Consider the following 25,755-nt stretch of genomic DNA (forward strand, 5'->3'; position numbering starts at 1 on the left):
GCTTCCTAGATGGGGTTTCTCAAACACATCTCTATTTCCCCTCTCAACTGTTACCACTGTAGTTCAGGACATCAGGGTCTTTTGCCAAAGCTTCCTATCTAGTGTCCCTGCCCTCTACTCTTATCCCACACCAAAGTGATCCATTTATAAAGTAAATCTAACTGTGTGACTTAAAATCCTTCAAATCTTGCTCACAATAGAGCTGACGTTCTTTACCTCTCATTTGAAGCCCTCAAGTGTCTGACCTCGGTCCTCTTCTCTGACCTCACCTCCACCTTCTCTTTTCCACCTACTCTCATCAGTTACAATCCAGAAAGAGTGGATTCCGCCTCCTTGCAGGCAGCTGTGCTGTTTCAGGCCCGTGGACCTGCCTCCACCTTTTACCTTCCCCCACTCGCTAACTCCTGCTGCTGTTCAGGCTGCTGCTGCTTACATCCCTAGCCTGTGTGTGGTGTCCCTCCCCTTTCCTCCCACAGTGACCTGAACACAGCTCAGGTATTTATGCCTCTGTTCTCCTTGGTAGGTTTAAAGATTCTTTAGAGCAAAGACACCGAATTTTCATCTTCCCTTCTCCGGCCCTTGCGCAGTACCTTGCACATAAAAGCCATTCAGCCAAAGTTTGTTAAATTCAACTAAACTGAGCAGGAAGCGTCTCCCTTGCGTGTGACTGTGACTTTTTGCCATTCAGAGAGAGGCAGTACAATCATGGTGATTTGAGGACGCTTAAAAATGGAAAGAGCTCCACATCGAAGGCCTCTTGAATGTAGTGAAAATGAATATCAAAATCAATATGCCGTTCAGTTTAGGGATATGAATAAATGATTTCAAATGAATTGAATTTTCCTCTCAACATTAAGTGGTGAAGCAAAATGAATTATTAGATAACATATTGGAAGTAAAAGCTCTCTTCTGACTGTTCCTACAATTTGTTGTTACTTGTCTTCGGACCTCTGTGTGTCATGTAATACTGTGTGTCATGGCGATCTGAGAAGTATCTCCTCACCTTCTAAAGGTCAAAGACTGTATCTTGGGATCCAAATTTGGAATTATTTCCTGACATTAGTCTCTTCTTCCTCTGTGCTCCCATAACATAATTTCTTCTTTTTAACTGGTTGTTTAAAATAGAAAAATGTCATACTTGAATATTTTGATTTTTGTGGGGGAAAAATTTACTACTGTGAAAAAAAATAGAATAAAACAATGTGAAAGAATGCCTCAATTTATCCTTCAAACCCACAGGTAACCCCTAATAAGAGTCTGTTCCTTTTTCTATGCATGTATGCATCCATGCATACACCATGTATTTATGTGTTATTTGTTCTTTCTGTTGCTTCTTGTTGGTAGATAAAATTAAAATTATACTCTCTACCACTTGAGTTTTTTTAGATGATACTTCTAAAACTTTTTTATTGACACATTTTATAATTACACATATTTATGGTTTACAATTTGATATTTTGATACACATATGTTGTATAATGATCAAATCAAGGTGTTTAGTGGATCCATCACTTCATAGTGGTGGAACATTCAAAAGCTTCTCCTCTAGATATTTTGTAATACACAATACCATCCTGTTAACAATGATCACCTATTGTGCAATAGAACACCAGGACTTATTCCTCCTGTCTAATTGTAACTTTGTATCCGTTGACCAGCCTCACTCTATCCTCCCTTCTTGCTCCTCTCCCTAATATCTGGTAACCACTGTTTTGCTCTCTGCTTCTGTTATATCAACTCTTTATTTATATACATACAGACACACACACTTTTTTTCTTTTTGATAATATGCATTCTAAATGGAGTAAGGTGATGATATCTCATCGTGGTTTTGATTTGCATTTCCCTGATGATTAACGATGTCGAGCATTTTTTCATGTGCCTATTGGTCATTTGTGTGTCTCACTTTTTCTTTTGAAAAATATCTATTTAGGTATTTTGGGTTTTTTTTTTTCTTTTGTTTAAGTCCCTAATATATTTTGGATATTAACTCCTTGTCGAAAGTATAGTTTACAAATATTTTCTCCCATTCTACAGGTTGTCTCTTCTCTCTATTAATTGTTTTTCGTGCTGTGCAAAACCTTTTTAGTTTGACATAATCCCATTTGTCTACGTTTGCTTTTGTGGCCTATGCTTTTGAGGTCTTATTTGTAAAATCCCTGCCATGCCCAGTGTTGTGAAGCCCCCCCCCCCCCCCTTTGTTTTCTTCTAGTAGTTTTTCAGTTACACACTTTACAATTAGCCTTTAATCCATTTTGGTTGAATTTTGTATATGGTGAGAAGTAAGGGTCTAGACTCATTCTTCTGCTCAGGGACATCCTGTTTTTCCAGCACTGTTTATTGAAAACACTGTGTTTTCTATAATGTGTATTCTTGGCACCTGTGTTGAAAATAAATTGAATGTAAGTAGGTGAATTTATTTCTGGGCTCTCTATTGCGTTCTATTGATCTGTGTGTCTGCTTATATGCTAGTACCATAATGTCTTGGTACTTACAGCTTTGTAATCTATTTTAAAGTCAGGTAGTGTGATGCCTCCAGCTTTGTTCTTTTTGTTCAGGATTGCTTTAGCTATTTTGGGCCTTTTGTGGTTCCATGTAAACGTTAGGATTTTTTTTTTCTATTTCTGTAAAGAATGTCATTTGGTATTTTGATAAGAATTGTATTACATCTGTGGATAACTTAAGATAGTATGGACATTTTAACAGTGTCAGTTCTTCTAATCTATGAATATGTGATATCTTTCCATTTACTTGTATCTTCCTCAATTTCTTTGTGTCTTCCTCAATTTCTTTCCTCAGCATTTTATAGTTTTCAGTGTAGAGATCTATCACTTCCTTAGTTAAGTTTATTCCTAGATATCTTAATTTTTGGAAACTATTGTAAATGGAATTGTTTTCCTGACTTCTTTTTCAGATAGTTGGCTTCTAGCATACAGAAAGGCTACTGATTTTTTTGTATGTTGATTTAGTGTGCTGTGACTTCACTGAATTCATTTATTAGTTTCAACAGTTTTGTTGTGAAATCTTTAGGGTTTTCTATACATAAAATCATGTCATTTGTAAATGGGAACAGTTTGACTTTCTCCTTTCCAAATTGCATGCCTTTTATTTCTTCCTCTTGCCTAGTTGCTCTGGCAAGCACTTTCAGTATTGAGCTGTGGGTTTGTCATATATGGCCTTTCCTGTGTTGAGGTACATACATTTTATACTTAATTTGTGGAGAGTTTTTATCATGAAGGGTGTTGAATATTATCAGAAGATTTTTCTCCATTTATTTAAATGATCGTATGGTTTTTATCTTCTAACTTGTTGTTAATGTGGTTGTATGGTTTGGATATGTTTTGTTTGTCCCCACCAAAGGTCGTGTTGAAACTATATCCCCAGTGTGGCAGCACTGGAAAGTGGGGCCTAGTGGTAGGTGTTTGGGTTATGGGACAGATCTCTCATGAATGACTTGGTTCTATTCTCAGTGAGTTCTCACTCTCTCATGACTGGATTGGTTCTTGCAAAAATGGATTAGTTCCAGTGAAAGTGGGTTGTCATAATGTCAGGATACCCCTCAGGTTTCCCTCTCTTCACACACATATGCTTTTCCTTTGACTTTCTCTGCTGTTTTGTGATGCAGCAAAAGCCCTTGCAAAAGTCAAGCATGCTTTTGAACTTCTCAGCTTGCAGAACTATGAGCTAAATCAACCTTTTTCTTTATAAATCACCCAGTCTCTGGTATTCTCTTACTACAACACCAAATAAACTAAGACACTGGTGTATCACATTTGTTGATTTGCATATGTTGAACCATTCTGGCATCTCTGGGATAAATTCCACTTGATCACAGTAATTGATCTTTTTAATATGCTACTATATTCTGTTTGCTAGTTTCATGTTGAGAATTTTTATATCTATGTTTATCAGGGACTTTAGTTTTCTTTTTTGGTTATGTCCTTGTCTGGCTTTGGAATCAGGGTAATGCTGCCTCATAAAATTAGTTTGGAAGTATTTCCTAATCTTCTATTTTCTGTAATAGTGTGACAAGCATCTATATTGTTCTTTAAATGTTTGATAGAATTCAGCAGTGAAGCCATCAGACTGGGCTTTTTATTTTATTTTTTGATGGAGGATATTTTATTATTGATTCAATTTCCTCACTCATTATTGATCTGTCCAGATTTTCAGTTTCTTCATAATTTAATCCTACAATCCTTCATATTTCTGTGATATCAGTTGTAGTGTCTCCTTTTTCATCTCTGACTTGAAGTTTTGGGATCTTATCATATTTTTTCATAGACTAGCTAAATGTTTGTTTATTTTATCTTTTCAAAAAACCAACTCTTGTGTTGATATTTTTTGAATTTTTTGTTTATTTCTGCTCTGAGCTTTATTATTTCCTTTCTTCTGCCAATTCTGGCTTAGTTTTTTCTTGTTTTTCTATTTCCTTGAGGTGTTTGGTTAAGTTATTTATTAGGAATCTTCTTTATTTTTTGATGTAGGCATTTACTGCTATGAACTCTCCTCTTAGAACTGTTTTTGCTGTATTCCATAAGGTTTGGTATGATGTGTTTCCATTCTCATTTGTCTCAAGGAATTTTTAAATTCTCCTTTTGTCTATTTACCTCATTGGTTACTCTGGAGCATGTTATTTAATTTCCATGTATTTATAAGATTTCCGAAGTTTTTCTTGTTGTTGATTTCCAGGTTTGTACCATTATGGTCTGAAAAGATACTTGATACGATCTCTATCTTTGTAAATGTTTAAGCCTTGTTTTGTAGACTACAGTATCATTTATCTTGGATGTTCCATGTGCAGATGAGAAGAATGTGTGTTCTATAGCTGTTGGATGGAATGTTTTGTAAATACCTCTTAAGTTCATTTAGTATGTAGTGTAGTTTAATATGATGTTTCTTTGTTGATTTTCTGTCTATATGATCTGTTTATTGTTGACAGTGGAGTGTTAAAGTCCAATACTATTATTGTGTCGCTGTCTATCTCTCCCTTTAGAACTAATAATACGTAGTTTATATATTTGAGTGCTCCAAGCTGGCTGTCCAACCATGGATGGGCATGCATGTGCTGGAAAACTGCACAGTGCCTCTCTCCAGTAATGTAGGGCTGACTTCAGGCCAGCTATTGTGCTGGAAATGGGTATGTGCAGGCCAAGAGACCTTTTTGATTTAAAATTCTTTGAGTTATTTTTTTAAATGTTACAGTATGTCTTGGAGATTATAGATATACATACATACATATATGTGTGTATACATATATTATATATTTCCTTCTTTTTTCTATTGTTTGCTTTTGATGAGCACATGGTTTTCTTGTTTGCTTTTGTTTGGTTTTGCTTAAACTTTTTAAGATAGGTTTTTATAACTGGCAATTTAAAAATATACTTTTTGCTATTAATGAGTATATATGTATTTCGTATAAATGCAAGCTTATATTTTTAATGAGGTGTTTTACTTAATTCACATTTATTGTAATGATTGAAATATTTAATCATATATAACCTGGTTGTTTATTTTTCTTCTTCTTTTGTAGAAATACAAAAGATTTCTAGAAGTGAGCTTGCCATGTCAGAGGATATTTGCATTTTATATTTTGATAGCTACACTCTGACAGATAGCTTGAAAAAGAACTGTGCTTAGATAACATCTGAGCTTGCTCTTTTCACCACATTTTCAAAGTTACTATCAACATTTTTCTTATATTCTCAATCTAATGAGCAAAAAGTTAATGTCTTCTTATTTTAATTTTTATTCCCTGTGGTAGTGAGTTAACAAACACAGCATATATCTCTTAGTTCGTGTATATTTTCCTTGTAAATGGTCCTTTGTTCAGATTTCTATTAGTTTGTCTATATTTTTTTGAAAGAACTCCGTATAAAATGAATATTAACCCTTTGTATATTATAGATGTTATGGCTATTTCCTCCTAGTTATCTTTTAACTTTGTTCATTGTAGCTTTTTCCATATGGAAAATTAAAATATATGTACAGTAAAATCTTTCAGTCTTATAAAAATTTTTTCTAAGTCCTTTTATCATTTTCTTTTTAAATTTGATATCTGTTGAGACAGATTCCAATTAATTATGGGATAATTTTAAAAATTTCTTTGGGATTCTTGCCTATTTTATTGTTCCATATAAACCAACAAATTATCTGTTTAAATTGATTAATAATCATTAGGATTTTGATTGAAATTTTAGATTTATATAGAATCAACACATTAAAATATAGACTCTTCCCACCCAAGAACACAATATATTGATTTATATGTTCAAGGCTTTTCAAATGTATTATCATAATTTTTTTCATTTTTAATATAGATTTTACACATTTTTGGTAGCTCTGTGTTTATGTGTTTTAATGTCTTATAGTTCTAGTGAATATGACTTTTTAGGTATGATTTTAATGTTTTATTTTTGTCGTATAGTCAAGCTGATTTTTAAAATTTTATCTAACTTTTGTATAGTTTCTCATTAGACTTGTCAATTTTTTATAGATTTTATTTATTCTTGCAGAGTCGCTTTTTGCTGTGATTAATCAAGCCTACCTTGATTAATTAAACCTTTTAAATTTAAACCTTTTAAAGGCTTACTGTAAATTATTGCTGTGTTTATTTTCAACCTTTATTAATTCTTTCCTTCAACTTTCTTTTATTTTATTTGTTGTTTGTTGACTAATTATTTTCAACATTTTTGCTATCAATTGGTACATTTTTAAGGCTACTTATTTTTCCTTTGAGTTTATCTTTGCGGTAGCCTATTTTGATATATATATTCACAGCTATTCACTCTTAAACAGATTATGATTTTAATTTTGAATTCCCCTTACAGTCAAGATTTATTAAAAGTGAGGTTTTAAATGTATACAATTGGAGAGTTTTCTTGTCGTTCTTTGTTTTTGCAGGAAGGAGGTGTTCATTTTCACTGTTTATTTATTTAGCCAGAAAATGTGGACCATAATTTCTGCTGTTCCAAATGTATAAAATTATTTTGTGGCCTTATGTAGTCAATCTTTTTAAGTATTCTATGAATATTAAAAATAAGTTATTTTTGTTTGTTGGATATAACTTTCAACATTGAATAATCTATATTGCTGTTTATTTCTGACTACTTCATATCATTGATTTATAATTTGTGTCCAAATACAACAGTGGATTTTTTTATTTCTCCTTACAAAACTTAAAGTTGACCTTATATTTTTGATGCATGTTGCTAAATACCTATGATGTATTATCTTTTTTTTTTTTTTTGAGACGGAGTCTGGCTCTGTCGCCCGGGCTGAAGTGCAGTGGCCGGATCTCAGCTCACTGCAAGCTCCACCTCCCGGGTTTACGCCATTCTCCTGCCTCAGCCTCCCGAGTAGCTGGGACTACAGGCGCCTGCCACCTCGCCCGGCTAGTTTTTTGTATTTTTTAGTAGAGACGGGGTTTCACCGTGTTAGCCAGGATGGTCTCGCTCTCCTGACCTCATGATCCACCCATCTCGGCCTCCCAAAGTGCTAGGATTACAGGCTTGAGCCACCGCGCCCGGCCGTATTATCTTAATAATTTTTAATTCTTTTCATCTTATACTCAAGTATATTTATGATTGATAGGACCAGTCTTGATTTATTAGTGAATCTTCATGTTCAACCATTCTATGTCATTTTCATGTAGTTATGATTCTAGTAAAGAGCATGTAGATAAAACTATTATGTGTATCTGACATGACATATTTTTAATGAGGTGTTTTACTTAATTCACATTTATTGTAATGATTGAAATATTTAATCATATATAACCTGGCTGTTTATTTTTCTTCTTCTTTTGTATTAAGCTTATTTTATTAGGGTTTTTTTTTTTCTTCATTCCTTCTTTAGTAATTATGCATTCCATTTTTCTCACATCGTGTATGTTCAAATACAGTATGTAAACTTACAGTTTCCAATTCTATGTTGACATTAAGTATGTCCTAAAATTACTCTTTCTGAATTAGATTCTTAGTAATTTTTCATTTTCCTTCTACTTCCCTGCCCCTTCCTGTGTTTTGTTAAAATGATCATCAATGTATGTTCAGCTTATTTGTCCTTTAAAGCCATTTTCTTAGGAATTATTTCCTGGAAATTGCTGTTTAAAGTGTCATTTAGACTAGGCATGATGGCTCATGCCTGTAATCCCAGCACTTTGGGAGGCCAAGGCGGGCGGATTACTGGAGGTCAGGAGTTCGAGACCAGCCTGGCCAACATGGTGAAACCCTGTCTCTACTAAAAATACAAAAAAATTAGCCAGGCCTATACTCCTAGCTACTCAGGAGGCTGAGGCAGGAGAATCACTTGAACCCAGAAGGCAGAGGTTGCAGTAAGCCAAGATCGTGCCACTGCACTCCAGCCTGGGTAAGAGAGCAAAACTCTATCTGGGGGAAAAAAAAAAAAAAGCGCGTCACTTAGCTTTATTATCAATAATTTTTAGACTTAAAAACACATTCTGGGCTGGGTGCGGTGGCTCAAGCCTGTAATCCCAGCACTTTGGGAGGCCGAGGCAGGCAGATCACGAGGTCAGGAACTCGAGACCATCCTGGCTAACATGGTGAAACCCCGTCTCTACTAAAAATACAAAAAAATTAGCCGGGCGTGGTGGTGGGCGCCTGTAGTCCCAGCTACTCGGGAGGCTGAGGCAGGAGAATGGTGTGAACCTGGGAGGCAGAGCTTGCAGTGAGTCAAGATTGCGCCACTGCACTCCAGCCTGGGCGACAGAGCGAGACTCCGTCTCAAAAAAAAAAAAAAAAAAAAAAAATTGCTGCATTGAACTTGCATATTTGAGCCTGGTTTGTTGTCTTTTGATGTCACCAATTTGACATCACCAGTGAATCCACCACTAATTTAGCATTTAATCCTGAATCTGGCCTGGCTGTGAAGGTTGCAGTCATTTGCTGTGGGGTTCTTTTGAATTAAGTTCTCTTCAGGGGTGGATCTAGCTTGTGTGGCCTATATTACTGAAGGGAGTAAGAATCTTTAAGAAAAAATAAAATTACAAATACAAAGTAGATTTAAAAGTAAGTAGTTAGAATGAGAAAGTAGATCACCACAAATTATTGAAGACTTAGTAATTCAGTTTATTTTCTTCTGTAACCTCTTTACCTTCCACTGGGTCCACGCAAGGGAGAGGCTTTGACCATCTTTTCTTGTATCTCACAGTGTCATCTTTTTTTTTAGATTTTTTTTGTTTTTCCTCAAATGTATCCTCAAATATTTTCTTCAAAAGAATCCTATTAGATAAAGTTTCCTGAGACTTTGTGACTGAAAATGTTACCTCAGCCTTCACACATTAGAGATAATTTCAATGTAAAATTCTAGGTTAAAAATTATGTTTTCTCAGAATTTCGAAGACATGCCTTTACAGTCTCTTTGCATCCACATTTTCTGATGAAGATAATGGTATCAATCAGTTCCTTGTTTCTTTGCAAGGAATTATTCACTGCACTGTCCAAAACAGCCACCTATCACATATGTCTCTTGAACCTTTCTTTGAAATGTGAGTAAGTAGACTAACTGAATTTTAAAAGTTCTGAAATTTTAATTAATTTAAACTTAAATGTAAATAGACACGTGTAGCTAGTAACTGTTGATTAGCGCAGCTCTACATCATGAAGATACATATAGTTGGTTCATTAATCTTTATGGATATGCTGTATGGGCTTTCATTCTCAATGAGTTAACTCATTTTTCATACTTTTCAACCCTTTGTCATCTGTACTCTTTTCTAGGAGAATCCCTCATTTTAATCTTCTAGTTTATTATTCTAGTTTCAACTATTCAACTGAATTATTAAGTTTATGGTAATTGTGCTTTTAATTTCCAAGGATTCTGCCCATTAATTTTTTATAGCAGCCAGTTGCTTTTATCGTAAATATTTATGGAAATTTTAAAAAGGATATAAATATATATAAATATATACATACATGCATGCACACACACACTGTATGTATATTTTCATATATATTTATACACTTATAAAAGTATATATTTTTACACTTATATACACTGAAGTGTATATATTTTTAAATATACACTTTAAAAAATTATATACATATTTCCATTTTATTCCTGTTTCCTCTATATTAACTCCCATTTTCTTAGTGGTTACTTTTTTGTTGTTGAGTCAGTGACTCTTTTTTCATACTGTGATTCTCTCAAATGTTTAGTAATTGATTATGTCGTGATGGAAAAGTATTGATAGTGTCATCTTATTTACTGAGCACAAATGAGAAGTAGTGGTAAATACAGGTACAAGTAACAGGAGCCTTCATTCTATGTACTAGGCAAGGGAAGAGAGACACATAAAGGGCCCCTGTATAAGGATAGGTCATAGCCTGTTATCTTGGCACAGGAGACCATAAGTTATCAGAGGTACTTCTCAGAATTCCCACTTTATAAAGGTGTATTGACAGGGTAATCCTAGAAGCAAACACTGAAGTCAGCTGCTCTGAGGGCAGGGGATTGGCATAGTATACACGCACATACCATACACACACATACATACATACACACACGCACACAATGATAAATATACTGGTCCAACCGCCCATAGTTTTCTACTTCTAGCCTTCACTACTACTTCTGATCTTGTGCTTAGTTGTGGTTCATCTGGCAAAAATTACTTACTTTGGAGGTTCTTTTATTTGCATGGCTAATAGATTTCAGAGACCTGCTAAGTTCTTTGTTTTTGTTTTTGTTTTTAATTGGTTGCATTGAGATTTAGAATTGGTATATATCGTCCTGGTAGACTGACACCTTATCACCATGATATGACCTTGTTTATTCTTAGTAGTGCTTTCTGTTTGACTAATATCAATATAGCCATACCAGTTTTATTTGGTTTGTAATTACGTGGTACACAGTACCACTCTACTGTTGTAAGCACATATAAATTTTAAAAATCTAGCTTGAACATATTAATCTTGTACTTGAATTATGTTGTTAGTTAATGTACTTATTGATGTATTTGGATTTATATCCACCTTATTATGTAGCCTACCTAATCTTTTTAAAATGCCTGTGCTTTTTCTTTCTTTTAGATTAATCAGGTGATTTGTCATTCAATAGTTTATTATCTTATTATTTTTACATTTTAAACAAGTCTTTTAATGCTTAAGCAATAAAAAATGTACCCATGACTTATTACAGCTTAATACAAATGATTGCTTTCACCTCTTCCACAATAAGGATACAAAGTTATAACACTTTAACTTCATTTATCCCTTTGGTATTATTGTCATGTATTTTAATTCTATATATATTTTAAATTCCCCAAACAAAACATTGTTATTTTGTGCCATATATATATATATATATATATGTTATTTTGTGCCATATATATAGACATATATACACACACACACACGCATGCATACATACATATATACACACACATACACATACACATACACATACACACACAGAGGAAAAGAGAGAGGCAGAAAGGGCGGGAGATTGATGGAGAGTTTCACTATGTTGCTCAGTGGGCAACTGAGCTTATCTCAAAACTTCTGGGCTCAAGCAGTCCCCCTGCCTTGGCCTCTTGAATAGCTGGGATTACAGTTGTGAGCCATGGCACCTGGCTTATATTCACTCATATTTGCCCAAGTATTTATCTTTTTATTGCTCTTCATTTTTTCCTTCATTTCTGCATTTTCCTCTATGATTGATTATGTTATTTATAAAGAAGAAGTTGACTTAATATTTCCTTTAGTACAATCATACTGAGATGAATTGTCTTGATTTTTGTTTTTCTGAAAATATTAGTATTTCATATTTCTTTTTAAGTATATTTTCATTGAGTGTACAATGCTAGTTGACATTTATTTTTAGCATTTAAAAAATATCATTCCAGGCCAGGCACGGTGACTCACGCTTGTAATCCTAGCACTTTGGGAGGCCAAGGCGGGTGGATTGCCTGAGCTCAGGAGTTTAAGACCAGCATGGGAAACATGGTGAAACCCCATCTCTGCTAAATACAAAAAATTAGCCGGACATGGTGGCATGCACCGCTAGTCCCAGCTACTTGGGAGGCTGAGGCAAGATAATTGCTTGAACTCAGGAGGCAGAGGTTGCAGTGATCCGGGATCGCACCACTGCACTCCAGTCTGGGTAACAAAGCGAGACTCTGTTTCAAAAAAAAAAAAAAAAATACACCATACCGTTCTTCCGGCTTATATCATATCTACTGAGAAGTCAGCTATAATCTTATTTCTGCTCCTTCAAAGATACCATGTATTTTTTCCTTTTGCTTCTTTTATGATTTATTTTACTTCTGTACTTTTTAAAAATCAGTTTTTCTATGGTATGCCTTAGTGGTTTAAAAAGTATTTATTATGCTTTTAGTTTGCTGATTTGTTTGAATTTATGTATTGATGCTTTTCTTCAATTTGGAAATTTTTTTGCCATTATCTCTTCAAATATAGTTTCTTTCCAATTCTTTTCTTTCTTTCTGATATACAAGTTACATACATGTGATACAATTTCTGTTTCGCTCTATTCTTGCCTCCTCCCTTTCTTTTTCTATCTGTGTTTCCACTTGAGTCTTTTCTATTGACTGTCTTTGAGTTCACTAATCTTGTTTTCAACTATGTCCAGCTTGGTACTATATGTATCCATTTAGTTCTTATTTTAAGACATAACACTTTCTATTTCTAGAAATCCCGTGTAATTATTTTGTGTAGATTCTGTGGTGGCTTTATATTATGCCAATTACATTAGGCTGATCTACATTTCTCACAATTCTTTTTCTTCCATGTTTCCAGTTGAAGTGGGTCCTGAAAGACATTTCACGTGAAATTTGGAAGGCGGAATTAAAGCAGTGATCATATTAGTTTACACCTGGAAAGTCATGAACAGACTCAAATGCTGTTGCAGCTCACACATACTGTCATTGATCTGTTGGTTCGTATCATTGGTGTTGAGCAGCAGACAGGCCTTCGGCTACTCCTCTTTCAGCTTCTCTGAATCCTTAGCCAAAGGTGTGCCAACTGTATGATGAAGGCTTGTAACTTCTTGTGCACAACAATTCCCACTGAAGGTAGAAGTAGTGAGAAACTGGAAGGAGCTTAGGTCCATCCCCATGTGTTCCAGTTTATTCCTATGGATTCCAGTTTATTCTCACTGACCCAACCTTGACATCCGTTCTTTTTCCTCAAATGTTTAGCCTTGAGACATGAACTTCCAGTATCAGATACAAAAGCATCAACCTTAATGTGACTTCTAACCAACTAGGTAGAACATGATTGGTTCAGATTTTAATTATCTGATAAAATTCTCCAACATTTTATCTTTTTGCTGTATAATTTATCTGTTTTTCTTGTTCATGTTATTCAGTTATTTTATAATCTTTGTCTTAATATCTACATCATGTGTGGATTTGTTTCCGTTGCCCATTTCTTTTTCTCTTGGTGTTTAGACCCATGGCCCTGTCTCTTCCCATGCCCAAAAGGATTTTAATAAATGCAGAACACTGAGAATAAAGACTACAGAGGCTCCAGATGTTGTGATCTTGCATTAGAAAAGGGTTACCCTTTCTTCTGCCAGGCAGATGGAGAGGCTGTCACCTTATTTTATCCAGGAATAGGCTGACTTTATACATGCTAGAAGTTTTGATTAAGACTCAGTCTATCTTTAGTTTCCTTTGTCTGTAGTCTGGAGATCTCTGCGGCTTGCAATTAAGATACTGCTTTATTCACTCACTCATTCATCCTAGCAAGTTTTTGTCTTCTCAGCACTAGGAGAGTATGAAATGTCCCACTCCACCACTCAGGGTTTGTAGTTTAGTTCTTTAGCTCCACCCTGTATACCTTCAGTGTTTGACAAATATTTTGAGGGGAGAATCACTTGTGTCTTGAGGCTCTTCAGTTGTCCAATTTTGTGACTCCAATCCTTGTAAATGCCAAAATGTCTAATGGTTTCTATGTCCTCAACAGTGCCCCCTTGCCATTTGAAAGCCTACTCTCCCAGTCTACCCATGCCAAGAATCATTACAGTCTTCCAGAAAAAAAATGCAGCTGAAGATCATTATTACACCTGTCCAATAGCCTTCCTTTCCAACGATTTTAGCCTCTCTAGTACTTATTATTTCTACAACTATCTATTGCATACTTTTAAACAGATGATTTTTGTGTTTATTTTGTTTTTTTTTTGTTGTTTTTTTTTTTTTTGTTTTTTTTAATTAGCAACAGGTAAATCAATCTACCGAAAACTAATCATGGAACAAAAATCCTGCCAATCTCTTCTTATTTATATCTAACTGAAATTTCTATTAGTATACTGCTCTGCTGTTAGGATAACCAGTTCCCTAGTCTTACCATGGCTTTTACAATCATATTATAAGGTCTTGTCAGTAGTAATTTGAGAGGGAAGATAGGTGAACATGTCCCTTCATGAGCCATCTTGAACTAGAACCCCCAGGGCATTTTGAACTTTCTGCCTATATTACAGTTACCTGATTATATTTGTCTCTACTGCTATGTTATACATTTGTTAAAGGTCAAGACTATATGTTATATGTTATAGTTATCTGATTGTATCTGTCTCTACTACTATGTTGTACATCTCTTAAAGGTAAAGACTTTATGTTATTCATATTCATGCTTACCATAATACTTAGCATAAATAATCATATATAGTAGGTGTTCATCATTTATTTGTTAAAGAACTTGTGAATAGATGGCTGCATGAAGTTCAGAGTCAGTGGCTTTCTTGGTCTCTTTCACATGATGAATAGTATCGCTTTTAACAATCCAAATATTGTGTATAATATTATAGAAATAGAGACAAATATTTCAGGGTTTTTTTTGTTTTTTTTTGTTTTTTATTTTTTTTTACAAAACCTCATATATTCTATGCCCCTAACAAAACTCAAGCAACAATAAAAACAATTTGCCTCTAGCTTCTGGGATTTTTGAAAGAATTCTTTAAAAATGAAGGACTTTAATCATCTGGTCCCTCTAGATTTTACAGTAGTTGAGGAAATATATAAAAAATTTTGTGATATATATTTTGATTCTCTCCTAACATTTATATTTCCCTTTAGAAAAGAAAAAAAATCCCACATGAAAAGGGAAATTGAAGAGAAATATTACCTACCACATAAAAAGTCATACTTTTCTAAGATTATGTTTCCATTTCTACATAATATTCTCTCATTATGAAATCATCAGTGCATTTTTTAGTCATAAACAAGACAGTGAAAAGAGAATGAATAACAATATAAATGACTTTCTGGAAAATGAGGTCTATTCCAATTTCAGAAAAAAAAAATAACTCTGAAATATTAATCGATCATAATGAGGAGGCCAAACTTCAGATACACAGAGGAGCCATGGAACATTTCCCATAGGCCTGCAGCTTGTGGAGACGTCTAGGAACACTGGCTTGAATTTGAATTTAAAAGTAAATAAAAATAGGTAAGACTATCAGACTGTCAACTTGAAAAACTTCAGCAAGGAATGCTATGCTCTGGTTTTTTGCAATTCAAATATACAGTAGGAAGAAACATAATCCCACTGAAAAATACAATTGCCATCATTCTTGACCACTAGAAAGGAATTTCAAAAAGGTCAGCCTCTGCTCCTTTCTTCCCTAAGAAGTGAATTGATGATATAGATCATCTCATGCGCCCATGAACAGATGCCCAGTTGTTTTGGCAGTATTTCAACCCTCGGAAGAGAATCTTAATCTAGTATCTTTCTCACTACTGGTACAAGAGGAACCACCACTTTCTACAAACTTCGCAACCCTGTTTAATCTTCGTATTCTGGTCTTCTCCTTTGACATTCCACCTGAATATTATATTTTTCATTAAACAGTTATATATATAAAACCTTTTTGCAGGGACTAAGACTACTCATTCAGTACAGCTCCTCCAAACACCAAATTTTTATTACCAAATGCTTCAAATGGACACCTCTCTAATATGTACGTGTCCTAAAAATGGAAACAGATTCTCAAGTTCCAAACTCAAGAGCAAATACCAAAAACAATGACAAACTCAGTAGCTGTGCAATACACTGACCATTCAGAAAGAGAGACTTGACCTTTCGTCGTCTTACATTGTCTTCTGAATTCACTACCATTAGATTTTGGAAGAGCATAAATTTAGAAGAATGAAGACTCACCTTCCCGGCTTCCTTTGCATCTCTCTCCAGGATGACAATAGAATTTTCCCTTCTCTCTGGCACTTACCCTGACTATATAATAGGCAACACTCCCAGATCTTCTGGATGGACTGGTGACCACATAACTTCCATTCCTAGCACTATTTATCAAATAGTGAGCTATGGTATCAAAGTTGAGAAAAACTTTTTAGAATCTGGTTTAAAAGCCGGGCGCGGTGGCTCAAGCCTGTAATCCCAGCACTTTGGGAGGCTGAGACGGGCGGATCACGAGGTCAGGAGATCGAGACCATCCTGGCTAACACGGTGAAACTCCATCTCTACTAAAAAATACAAAAAACTAGCCGGCGAGGTGACGGGTGCCTGTAGTCCCAGCTACTTGGGAGGCTGAGGCAGGAAAATCGTTTGAATCCAGGAGGCGGAAGTTGCGGTGAGCTGAGATCCAGCCACTGCACTCCAGCCTGGGCAACAGAGTGAGACTCCGTCTCAAAAAAAAAAAAAAAAAAGAATCTGATTTAAAAAAACTAAATCCCTTGTGGTTACAACTGCAAGTTGTTTTATGCCCAGAGAATGAGCTGCAGTACTTTCCAGATATTCATGCATGAAGCTCATTAATAATTTTCTTCTCTCAGTAAGTGAAAATGAATCCTTTAATTTGAAGTGGCCTTCACACTAATGAGTCATGTCATTACTCTGGAACCCTTTAAGTTGATTTTTTTTATCTTGTTGACTCAGTGAGGTAGAAATTAAGGACAGCTCCCATTAACTTTATGTATTTCTTGAAGCGTCTGCTCATGATGGCAAACTGATCCATCCTAAATATTTATTTGCCTATAAATGCCATGGAGTCAACACTTCACTTTCAACTACTTTCTTTCTTTTTTTAATCCAAACATAAAATTTCTTTAAAAGTTCTGTCAATAACATCACTTGCAATTTAAATGCTTTAAAAATATGATCCTTTTTGCTGTGTTTTTGAATACTTCCTTCATATTTAATTGCTGTAGACATTTTAGTTCATAATTAAACTGTATTGTTTATGATGTTCGGTCATTAATAGACATGATAACAAAAAAAGCCAGTTGTAGAAAATTCCCTGACTGTTAATTCCAGTCTTAATCTTAATACTTTCTGTAGCCAGTGAACTCATGGGGTTGAGAAGAGAATGGGTACAAAATGAGATACAAAGCAAATACATAGTTCATGTTTTTGAGGATTTACTAGATGTTCTGGAAGACAAGCTTGAATTAGACTTGAATTGAGTTAGACTCCATGATTTGTAGGGGAGATTAGCTTAGAAATAGTATCTCAAACACTTGCAAGATAAATATCCTCCTTTGTCAAGTTTCTTTCCAGCACATCCCCAGGTTTTGCATTGGTGACAGAGAGGAGCATATATTGCACACAGAAAGTTCGCTTCATCTTCAGAGCCCTAAAAGACTTTTATTGTGAAAGAATGGAGACACTTGATGAATCTGATGGCTTCTGGTCATGGAAACGTTTGCTATGAACCATTGCATCAAGGTTGAAATGCCCAAGAGGCTGACAAGCTTATTGTCCATTTCAGAGATTAAATAGTTTTGGAAAAATTTTCTCCCTGGCAGTTGTAATTGTGTCTGTGAAATAAGTGTTCCTTCTGCTCAAGCACTGTGGTTTGAATGCTTCCTTCTATATTTCCTTCTAGTGGATTGATTCAAAAAAAGATTTACTTTTTTAGACAATGCAAATTAACCCTGTGAACCTGATAACACCTCCCCCAAGTCCTAACATCCTTGCTATGTCCCATGCTAATAGGCTATCAGAAATACTGTCAAGTCTCTTTATCATGGATTATCTTTGTATCTGTTTGAAGGGAGCAAAAGGAACTGAAAAATCATTCTTCCAGGTTAATAATGTGGTTCTAAGAAATGGACAAAAGCTACCATTAATAACCTTGAGAGGCTTGTGCTGCCAGAATAGCACTCATGAGTTGGTAAAGTGGCCATTTAGTTGTGGGACTTTCAAGGCACCTGAGAAGGCCTTGATTGTACCACATAAAATAGAGTGAGGATAACATCTCCAAAAGAAGGAAGAGGGTATCAGCAGAAAAACACAGGCTCATCATAAAGCAATCAACAGTTCCCTGACTTTGCCCAGGGTCAAAATTACATGTTAGTATGCTACCTGCTGACAAGTATTTGACCTTTTGAATGACTTATAGCATTTCTGTTTCTAACCTGATTAGATAAAGATCATTACGTGTTAACACAGACCACAACATATTTCTACTTCACAGGTAATTATATCTAGAATTCTAAAGTTTATCATTTTACAATAGCCTCAATATCATGCCTTAAAAATTGAATGTGAGAATATCAAAGAAACCTGGGAACAGTTAATAGTATTTACTTCTGAGCATTCACTATATCCCTGGCACTGGGCTAAGCCTGTGAGTAATTATTTTGTGTAATCCTCTAACAATTCTATGAGGTAAGCTCTGGGGCTAACCTGTAGAAACTGACACTGACGCTCAGAGAGATTGAGACGCTTGCCTAAGGTCACACAGTAAGTAATTCAGTGAATCAGTTTGAATCCAGGTCTTCTTCGGGATCCTAGAATTGGAGCTCATTCATAACTATTGTCCTGTACTACCTTCCTTTCAATCCTCAGTGTCCTGAGACAGCAGGATAAGCTTATGCTAGAAAGAAGATTCTTTACTAACCAGACACATACATAGTATGTTGACTCTGGTTGGATATGATTTTTGTGTCATTCTATTAATAGGAATAGCTTCTAACTAATTTTGAAAATGTCATTTGCGGCTCCAAAGCATCTTAGGATAGCTTTTGTAGCCCTTGTTCAGGTACCGTTCTCTCTCCACATTTTTGGGTCGTCAGAATGATCAGCATCCATGCCTGAAGTGAGGCAATGGTGGTCCACGTATATGAGTGAGAAAACAATGAGCAAGAATATCTTTGTTCAGGTGGCTGGTAAAATCACTCACCATTGTTCTCTAGAAACTATGAGCCAAATAACAAGGCAACATAAAGGAAGCTATTAATATATTGAACATGACTGAAGCCATACTAGATGTTAGCATCTAGCAGATTCTTTTCTGTGAAAAGTAGAAATAGCAGTGGGAAACAGGACTTGGAATATAAGTATGCCAATATCATGAAAATTGACAACTAGAAGCACTTTTTAATTAATGGAAATGACCATTGATGAGATCCCAAGTAATCTGTGTGCAGGTATCACCTGTTGAAGATGAAGATGAAGGCTGATTGGTGTTTTCTTACATTTCCACCAGTCAGAAGTGAATAATTATTATTATATGAATATTGTATGCTGAAATGTATGTGTCGAAGACAAACCTCCACAGAGCCAGAGGATTTTCTTTCACCTTCACTGCCCACAAGTCTGTGTCATTCTTGGCCACACGTGTTTCCTTGCTTGATTTATCTAATTATTTTCTTCCTTCTTTAGTCAACCAAGTATTTAGATACCAGATGGTGGGGAGATCAGAGGCAGGTTCAGGAACCTTTTCTGTGTCACATGGATGTTGTTGGGATTAATGAACTAACATATTCTAAGATGATTTTAAAAGGTGAAGTGCTATATAAGTGTCAAGCATGATTAACTAGCAGCCAAGTTATTAGGCACCTGAATATTATGCATCTCTTCTGAATTTCAGAAAAATGGATGTACATATTAATTTTCAACAGCACTGTTATTTCAATGATATTCATACACTCAAATAAGAGTTTAGCCCAATCCCAATTATCTCTACTTTTCTCACACCAGTCATGTAGGCCTTAAGGGTGGAATATATATGCAACTTTGAGTAATACAGACACGATTACCAATCTTGTGGCGTTTTCAGTGCCTCAAGGAAAAGATACACAGTAAAATGCAAAATATTACAGGAAGATTGAGGGACAGCAATGAATACGAATATGAACTGTAGCCCAGACCCTCTGGTTCCAAACCCTGGTTTAACCACTAGTTCTATGACTTTGGGCAAATTGTTTTACCTCTCTTTGCATTAGTTATTTATGCAAACACTGGGGCAGATGATAGTACCTACTTCATAGTTCATACATATAAAATGCTCACAAAAGCAGTTCCTCACATGCAGTGATTGCTCCTTAAATATTAACTATTATCATTGTAATTGTCACTAACACTGGCCTTGACTAGTTTCACCCTCTGAGAGTTAATAAATAAGATTTGTAGTTATTTGGCTAGGGTTCATGTGTAACTTTTAGTAGTTTACAAAGCCCAGTTACTTATAACACTAACCTATGATCATTCAACACTTGCTTGTGCCAGAATCCAGAAACCTTGGTGAAATAGGTTAGTAGAATGGTAGCTTTTATTTTTGCCTTATTTGCTCAGCAAGGTTTTTATTTCCCTTCTTCTGGTAATACACTCTAACCCACTACCTTTTATCCCAGGTATAGGGTTGGACACAACTTCATACTTGATTAATCATAGTACTTCTTAACCTAAGGCAAACATGTAAACCAGCAGGGCTGATCGGAGGCCCCCTCTGACATACTTAGTAAGGATTTGATTTGAAATAAATAAAAACAGCCTTGCCAACGGATTCATTATAATTGAAAAATGTGCGATTGGAGCTAAAACTGACCATGTTCATTGCTACATGAAGAAAGTCCAGCTATAGTAAAAAAGAATGAAGCCAAGCAGTGCTGAGCTGAGAGATGGAAAAGGGAGTGAGTTCCCTTGGCTGTGAGTTTTGATCCTAGCAATTGAGACTTTGATCCCTATCCTTTGATTTGGGCAGATAGCACAGTATCCCTTCCAGCCATGTGAGCCAATGAATGTTTTCTTTTTGTTTACTTTAAAATAGTTTGAACTGGGTTTCTGTCTCTTGAAACATAAAGGATCCTTACAAAACAAATGCTATAATTCACCCATTTCATGGATAAGGGAATTGAGGCTTAGAGAGATTAAGTGACTTGCTCATGGTAACATAACCGGTGATTTTTCAGAGCCAGAACTTCATACCCTATTTAATGACTCCAAACGCTATATTCTAGTCAAGAGAACAAGGCCAGAGAGCTGGGAGATAGAGCTGGTCATTAATGAAAGGGGCAGGGAAGTTATAGGGCACCATCAAATTGTGGCTATCCTCATAGCTAATTCATTCACTGGTTCATCACATATTTGTTCCAGCACTAAGAAAAAAAAATCTAAGGCAAGTTGTTTAGATAGAGAAAGTGAGTGATCTGCAGGTACCCTCAACCCTCAAGGGTGGCTGTCTGCTGTCAGCTGCTGTCACCCAGCAAGGGGTGAGAAGCCACAGAGCCAGCCTACTCATGTCTCCACGTTGCTATTCCAGTGAATTCTATGTATGCAGAGCATGTCAAACTCTTGGGCCGCTCAGAAAATTGATTATGGAGCTTGCCCCTTCCTTAAAAAGCAAGCTTTTGTTTTTATTAGCATGTGTAAATACGGAATAACTTCTGAATGCAAATATGGATGACATTTTATTTTTCTGACATGTTTGGAAGCAGCCTGGGGCAAGGTGGCAGTGAATCAGTAAACATCACGGGAACTACACTGGGAATTTATCAACTGTGCATACTATTAATGGGTTTATGCCATATGTTCCATAATAACATGTTTGCTAACATGGGATTGGACTGCCTGGTTGTATGACAAAGCTGCCACGTCAGTTTTTTGATGTATAGAAACAGAGTCTGTTAGCCAGATATAGAAATCTAGCAAGGTCATTTTAGGAGTAATTTCCATTTTGTGTGCTTTCTTCCCCCTCATTGACTGTAAGAGAATGTGATTTGCCTCATTACAATACAATTCCAGGTGCAAAACACAATAATGACCTTTATGCCAAAGACTGAAGTTCATGTAATTGATAAAATAGACTCAATTCTGCAGTGTTGGAAACCATTAGCTGGAGGCAGGAACCGTGTTAACTTCATGACATGGGAGGTCAAAGGTCAAGGTAAAGGCCCAGGCTGCACCACTTCTGGACTCAGAAAGAGGAAAACCGGGCTGCCCAGCAACACTGGAGTTTGTGGCCCTCCCTAGGAGCATCAAAGACATGTTGGGGCATGTGGAAAGTGAAGGAAAGGCGTGTTATTAAGGTGAGGGTCAAAAAGAAAGCAGCCTATCACAGCTGCACAGTGACAGACTGAAACAATGGGCCTCATGGAGCAGGGATACTGGGATAGCCATCGCTCCATTTCTCTTTTCTTTACTGATTTCATCTGCCTCATATCTGACCCCAAATTATACTGCCTATATGGAGGCATTACTTCTTATTCCTCTCCTGGATTCTTGATTGTTGGTGCTCAAGGGAGAAACCAGAAATGTGTTATGAAATCTTTATAGTTACGTAGGAAACTTGAGGCTGCCGTTTTCACCCACCCAGGGAAGGTATTTGCCTCCTGAAACCATAGGGTGGCCTGACATCTGCCTTTTGCTGAAAGTAGCCAAACAAATCACGTTCCACCATGTGGTGATTATGACAAGTGTATTGATTGACATTTTAGAAACATGCATTTACAAATGGCACCTGAATACCGAATGCCACTACAGACCTTAGGACCCTTCCTCAGGCAGCTTAGTTGGAGTGACACTTTGCCAGCATTCATTCTCCCCTTGACTCTGGTTCCACTCTGATTGAGAGTGCACTGCTCAACATTCCCTACAAACGACAACAACTCAAACCTAATGTAGAAATGGGGAGTGAAAAGGGACAGTGAAGAGTCACATACTATATGAAACTTGCAGCTTATGAAGAAAGAATTAAGAAAGAACCAGAAATGTATATATTTGGTCAGAAGGAAAAAGAAGTGTGAGCTTAAGGGTATTAAGCAGAGGAAAATGCCTAAAATGATAAGTAAAATGGTTAGCCCAGTTGTTTCTTTACATCCCTGGAGTTATAAGTATCTCCATCTGACCAGGAATTAATGGTATTGTGTATGTTTACTATTGTTTGATTTTCAGATCTTCTAGCCCAACCGGAGACAAAAGCTCTATGTTCTACCGATGCTCACCGATGAATAGTGCTTCTTAAAAAATATCACCAATTCAGCTGTCATTTCAGACCCCAGAGATTCTGCTTATTAGGATAGCAGACTAGCAAAGAAATGAGGTAGGCATAGAGGTGGCAGGGGTTAATTTCATATTTATCATGAGATCTTGCATGATTTCCCTAAAAGATATTTAATTTCCACTGGGCATAATAACTTGCAGCTGCCAGAATGTGCTGTGTACCAGTGGCGAGTTCTTGTCTTTGGAGACTTACGCAAGTCATTATTTAAAAATAGAGATCCGGGAGTTACAGCTGGCTAATTAATCTACCACTAAGGAAAGCTAAGCAAGTGACCCACTTATTTGCTTTCAGGAACCATGGCTACTCTGAAGCAAACTTTTGAAAAAGTCCTGTACAAAGAACCAAACTGATGCATCCTCATGGCACTGTCATGGTCTTCTCAAGGAACATGTTCCTTCTCCACCTGCTCCTCATTCCCACAAGCACCACTAATTCAGACCCTCATCCGTACACATGTGAACGTCCACAATGTGGGTTCCCGGATGCTTTACCTTTTGGGTCGTTCTTTCTGAGGATGCTGCGAGGCTCTTATTCTTCTCTTTTTCCTACATCACCCATCTGCTCAGGAACCCCGCTTCAGTCCATGTTCCCTATTACTTCCACTCTGAGGTTTCTGCCTGTCTTCTGAGGATTCCCCTAAGAGACCCACACCACATATTTACCCATATTTCTTCCATTCCCTCCACTGCACCTTTCCCTCCGGGCAGAACAGGTCTCTGCCCTCTCATCCTGTCCCCTTACCCTGACCACCTTTCCCATTCCTCTGTCAGCCCGCATATGGTCTGTACATCCTACAAAGCTCCACTGTATCTATCCCAGGATATTTTTCCTTGGACTTGATAGCAGAGGGTTGACATAATCAAATCATGACACACTTTCATCATTGGTCTGTGAGGACCCTGACCTTGTTCTTCAGTGAGTCTACTGATATATTTATTATTTTTCTTCCTACTCCTCTCCCCCTCCCTGCAAAGGCAGGCATTCTATTATATTTTATATACACTTTTTTTATTGCATACGCCATTGTCAAAAAATTATTGTCATATGTATATGTATTTTAATTTCCATAAATTACATATGTTAAATTTCATCTGTTTTTAACTTTATGTACCCAGTCCTATACTTTTCTTTGTTATTTTTCGAGACAGAGTCTCACTCTATCGCCCAGGCTGGAGTGCAGTGCCGTGATCTTGACTCACTGCAACCTCCATCTCCTGGGTTCGAGTGATTCTCCTGCCTCAGCCTCCTGAGTAACTGGGACTACAGGCACTCACCACCACTGCTGGCTAAATTTTGTATTTTTAGTAGAGACAGGGTTTTACCATGTTGGCCAGACTAGTCTCAAACTCCTGACTTCAGGTGATCCACCCACCTCAGCCTCCCAAACTGCTGGGATTACAGGCTTGAGCCACCGTGCCTGACCCAGTCCTATACCTTTAGAGTCCATCCATGTCTCTAATACTCCATGGTAGGCAACCACTACCTTCAACTCTTCACTCCCTTCATAATGTACACATTGAGATCCCTCTCACCCCCTGTATCTCCCCTTCTCTAAAATCCCCTGGCCTTCATTTACTGTAAACTAGACTCTCAATTATATGCTGTTTCGTACTTTCCTAGGAAGGGCTTATGTTTCTTCCTTGTCTCTCATGTAATTCCTTTGAGATCAGAGACCACCTCCTATACTCTTTCCTTTCCTATACCATCCAACACTACTTCTGTAGATGTTCTTTGGAGCTCTGTGCATAATTGATATTCAATAAATCCTTGTTTATTCAGTGAACTGAATAGTGTGACTCCATGAAGGTAGGTATTTTTCTCCGTTCATAACCATATCTCGAGTGTCTAAATTGTATATGGCATATCATAGGTGATCAGGTAATAGGTTTGAAGAAAATGATTGTCTCACTTTTCACATAAGAAAGGATTATGGAGTAATAGATTATACAGGGGTCAAGATACCTATGTTCTAGTTTTCTAGTTTGCTGCCAACTAGATTGTGTGACACTGAGCACATCAGGTAGCTTCTCTGGATCTTGGTTTGACTGAATTATTCCTCATATCCTTTTCCAATCTAATTTGCTAAGACTGACTTTATTAACAATTTTTCAACATGAAATAAGATAATATTCAATATAAAAATCATCTCTAGAGATAGAATAATCATACTCAAGGCAGTAGGACATGGGAGAGGTAGTGTTAGGTAAAGAGATATGGTTCCAATCTTTGGCTCTCAGATGGTTGGTAGAACAAAATGAACTACTACCTATAAAGGGCTTAGAAAAGTGCCTGGCACACAGTAAGTCCTAAATAGCATCTACTATTATTTTTATAAACTAAAGAAATTCTACTAGCCTTTATGATAATATTTTACCTGGCATTTGGAAGTTGTCAAGGTTATGAACCAAACAGAATACCTTAAATTCTAGTATCACTACTGAAATTAATAGGTTTCTTTGATAGGACAGTAATCACAAGACACATTCTGATTTCTTTAAGTATAAATATTTTTTTCACCTGGTAATGGACAAGTTC

General features: G+C 36.3%; 1 protein-coding gene across 7 annotated transcripts in view; it reads left to right on the top strand.

The window, feature by feature from the left end:
- ST6GALNAC3 (ST6 N-acetylgalactosaminide alpha-2,6-sialyltransferase 3) overlaps positions 1–25,755 on the top strand; it is a 567,065-nt gene that overhangs the window by 440,113 nt on the left and 101,197 nt on the right. The window contains exon 4 of one of the 7 annotated variants that reach the window (XM_021923867.2): positions 15,056–16,435. The exons of the other annotated variants lie outside the window; for them this stretch is intronic. Within the exon in view, the coding sequence (XP_021779559.1) occupies positions 15,056–15,173 (118 nt within the window). The 3' untranslated portion in view covers positions 15,174–16,435. Of the gene's footprint in view, positions 1–15,055; positions 16,436–25,755 lie in introns of those variants that run through there. 7 annotated transcript variants of the gene reach the window in all.

The sequence above is a fragment of the Papio anubis genome, chromosome 1, assembly GCF_008728515.1.
Source record: "Papio anubis isolate 15944 chromosome 1, Panubis1.0, whole genome shotgun sequence".
Classification (NCBI taxonomy): domain Eukaryota; kingdom Metazoa; phylum Chordata; class Mammalia; order Primates; family Cercopithecidae; genus Papio; species Papio anubis.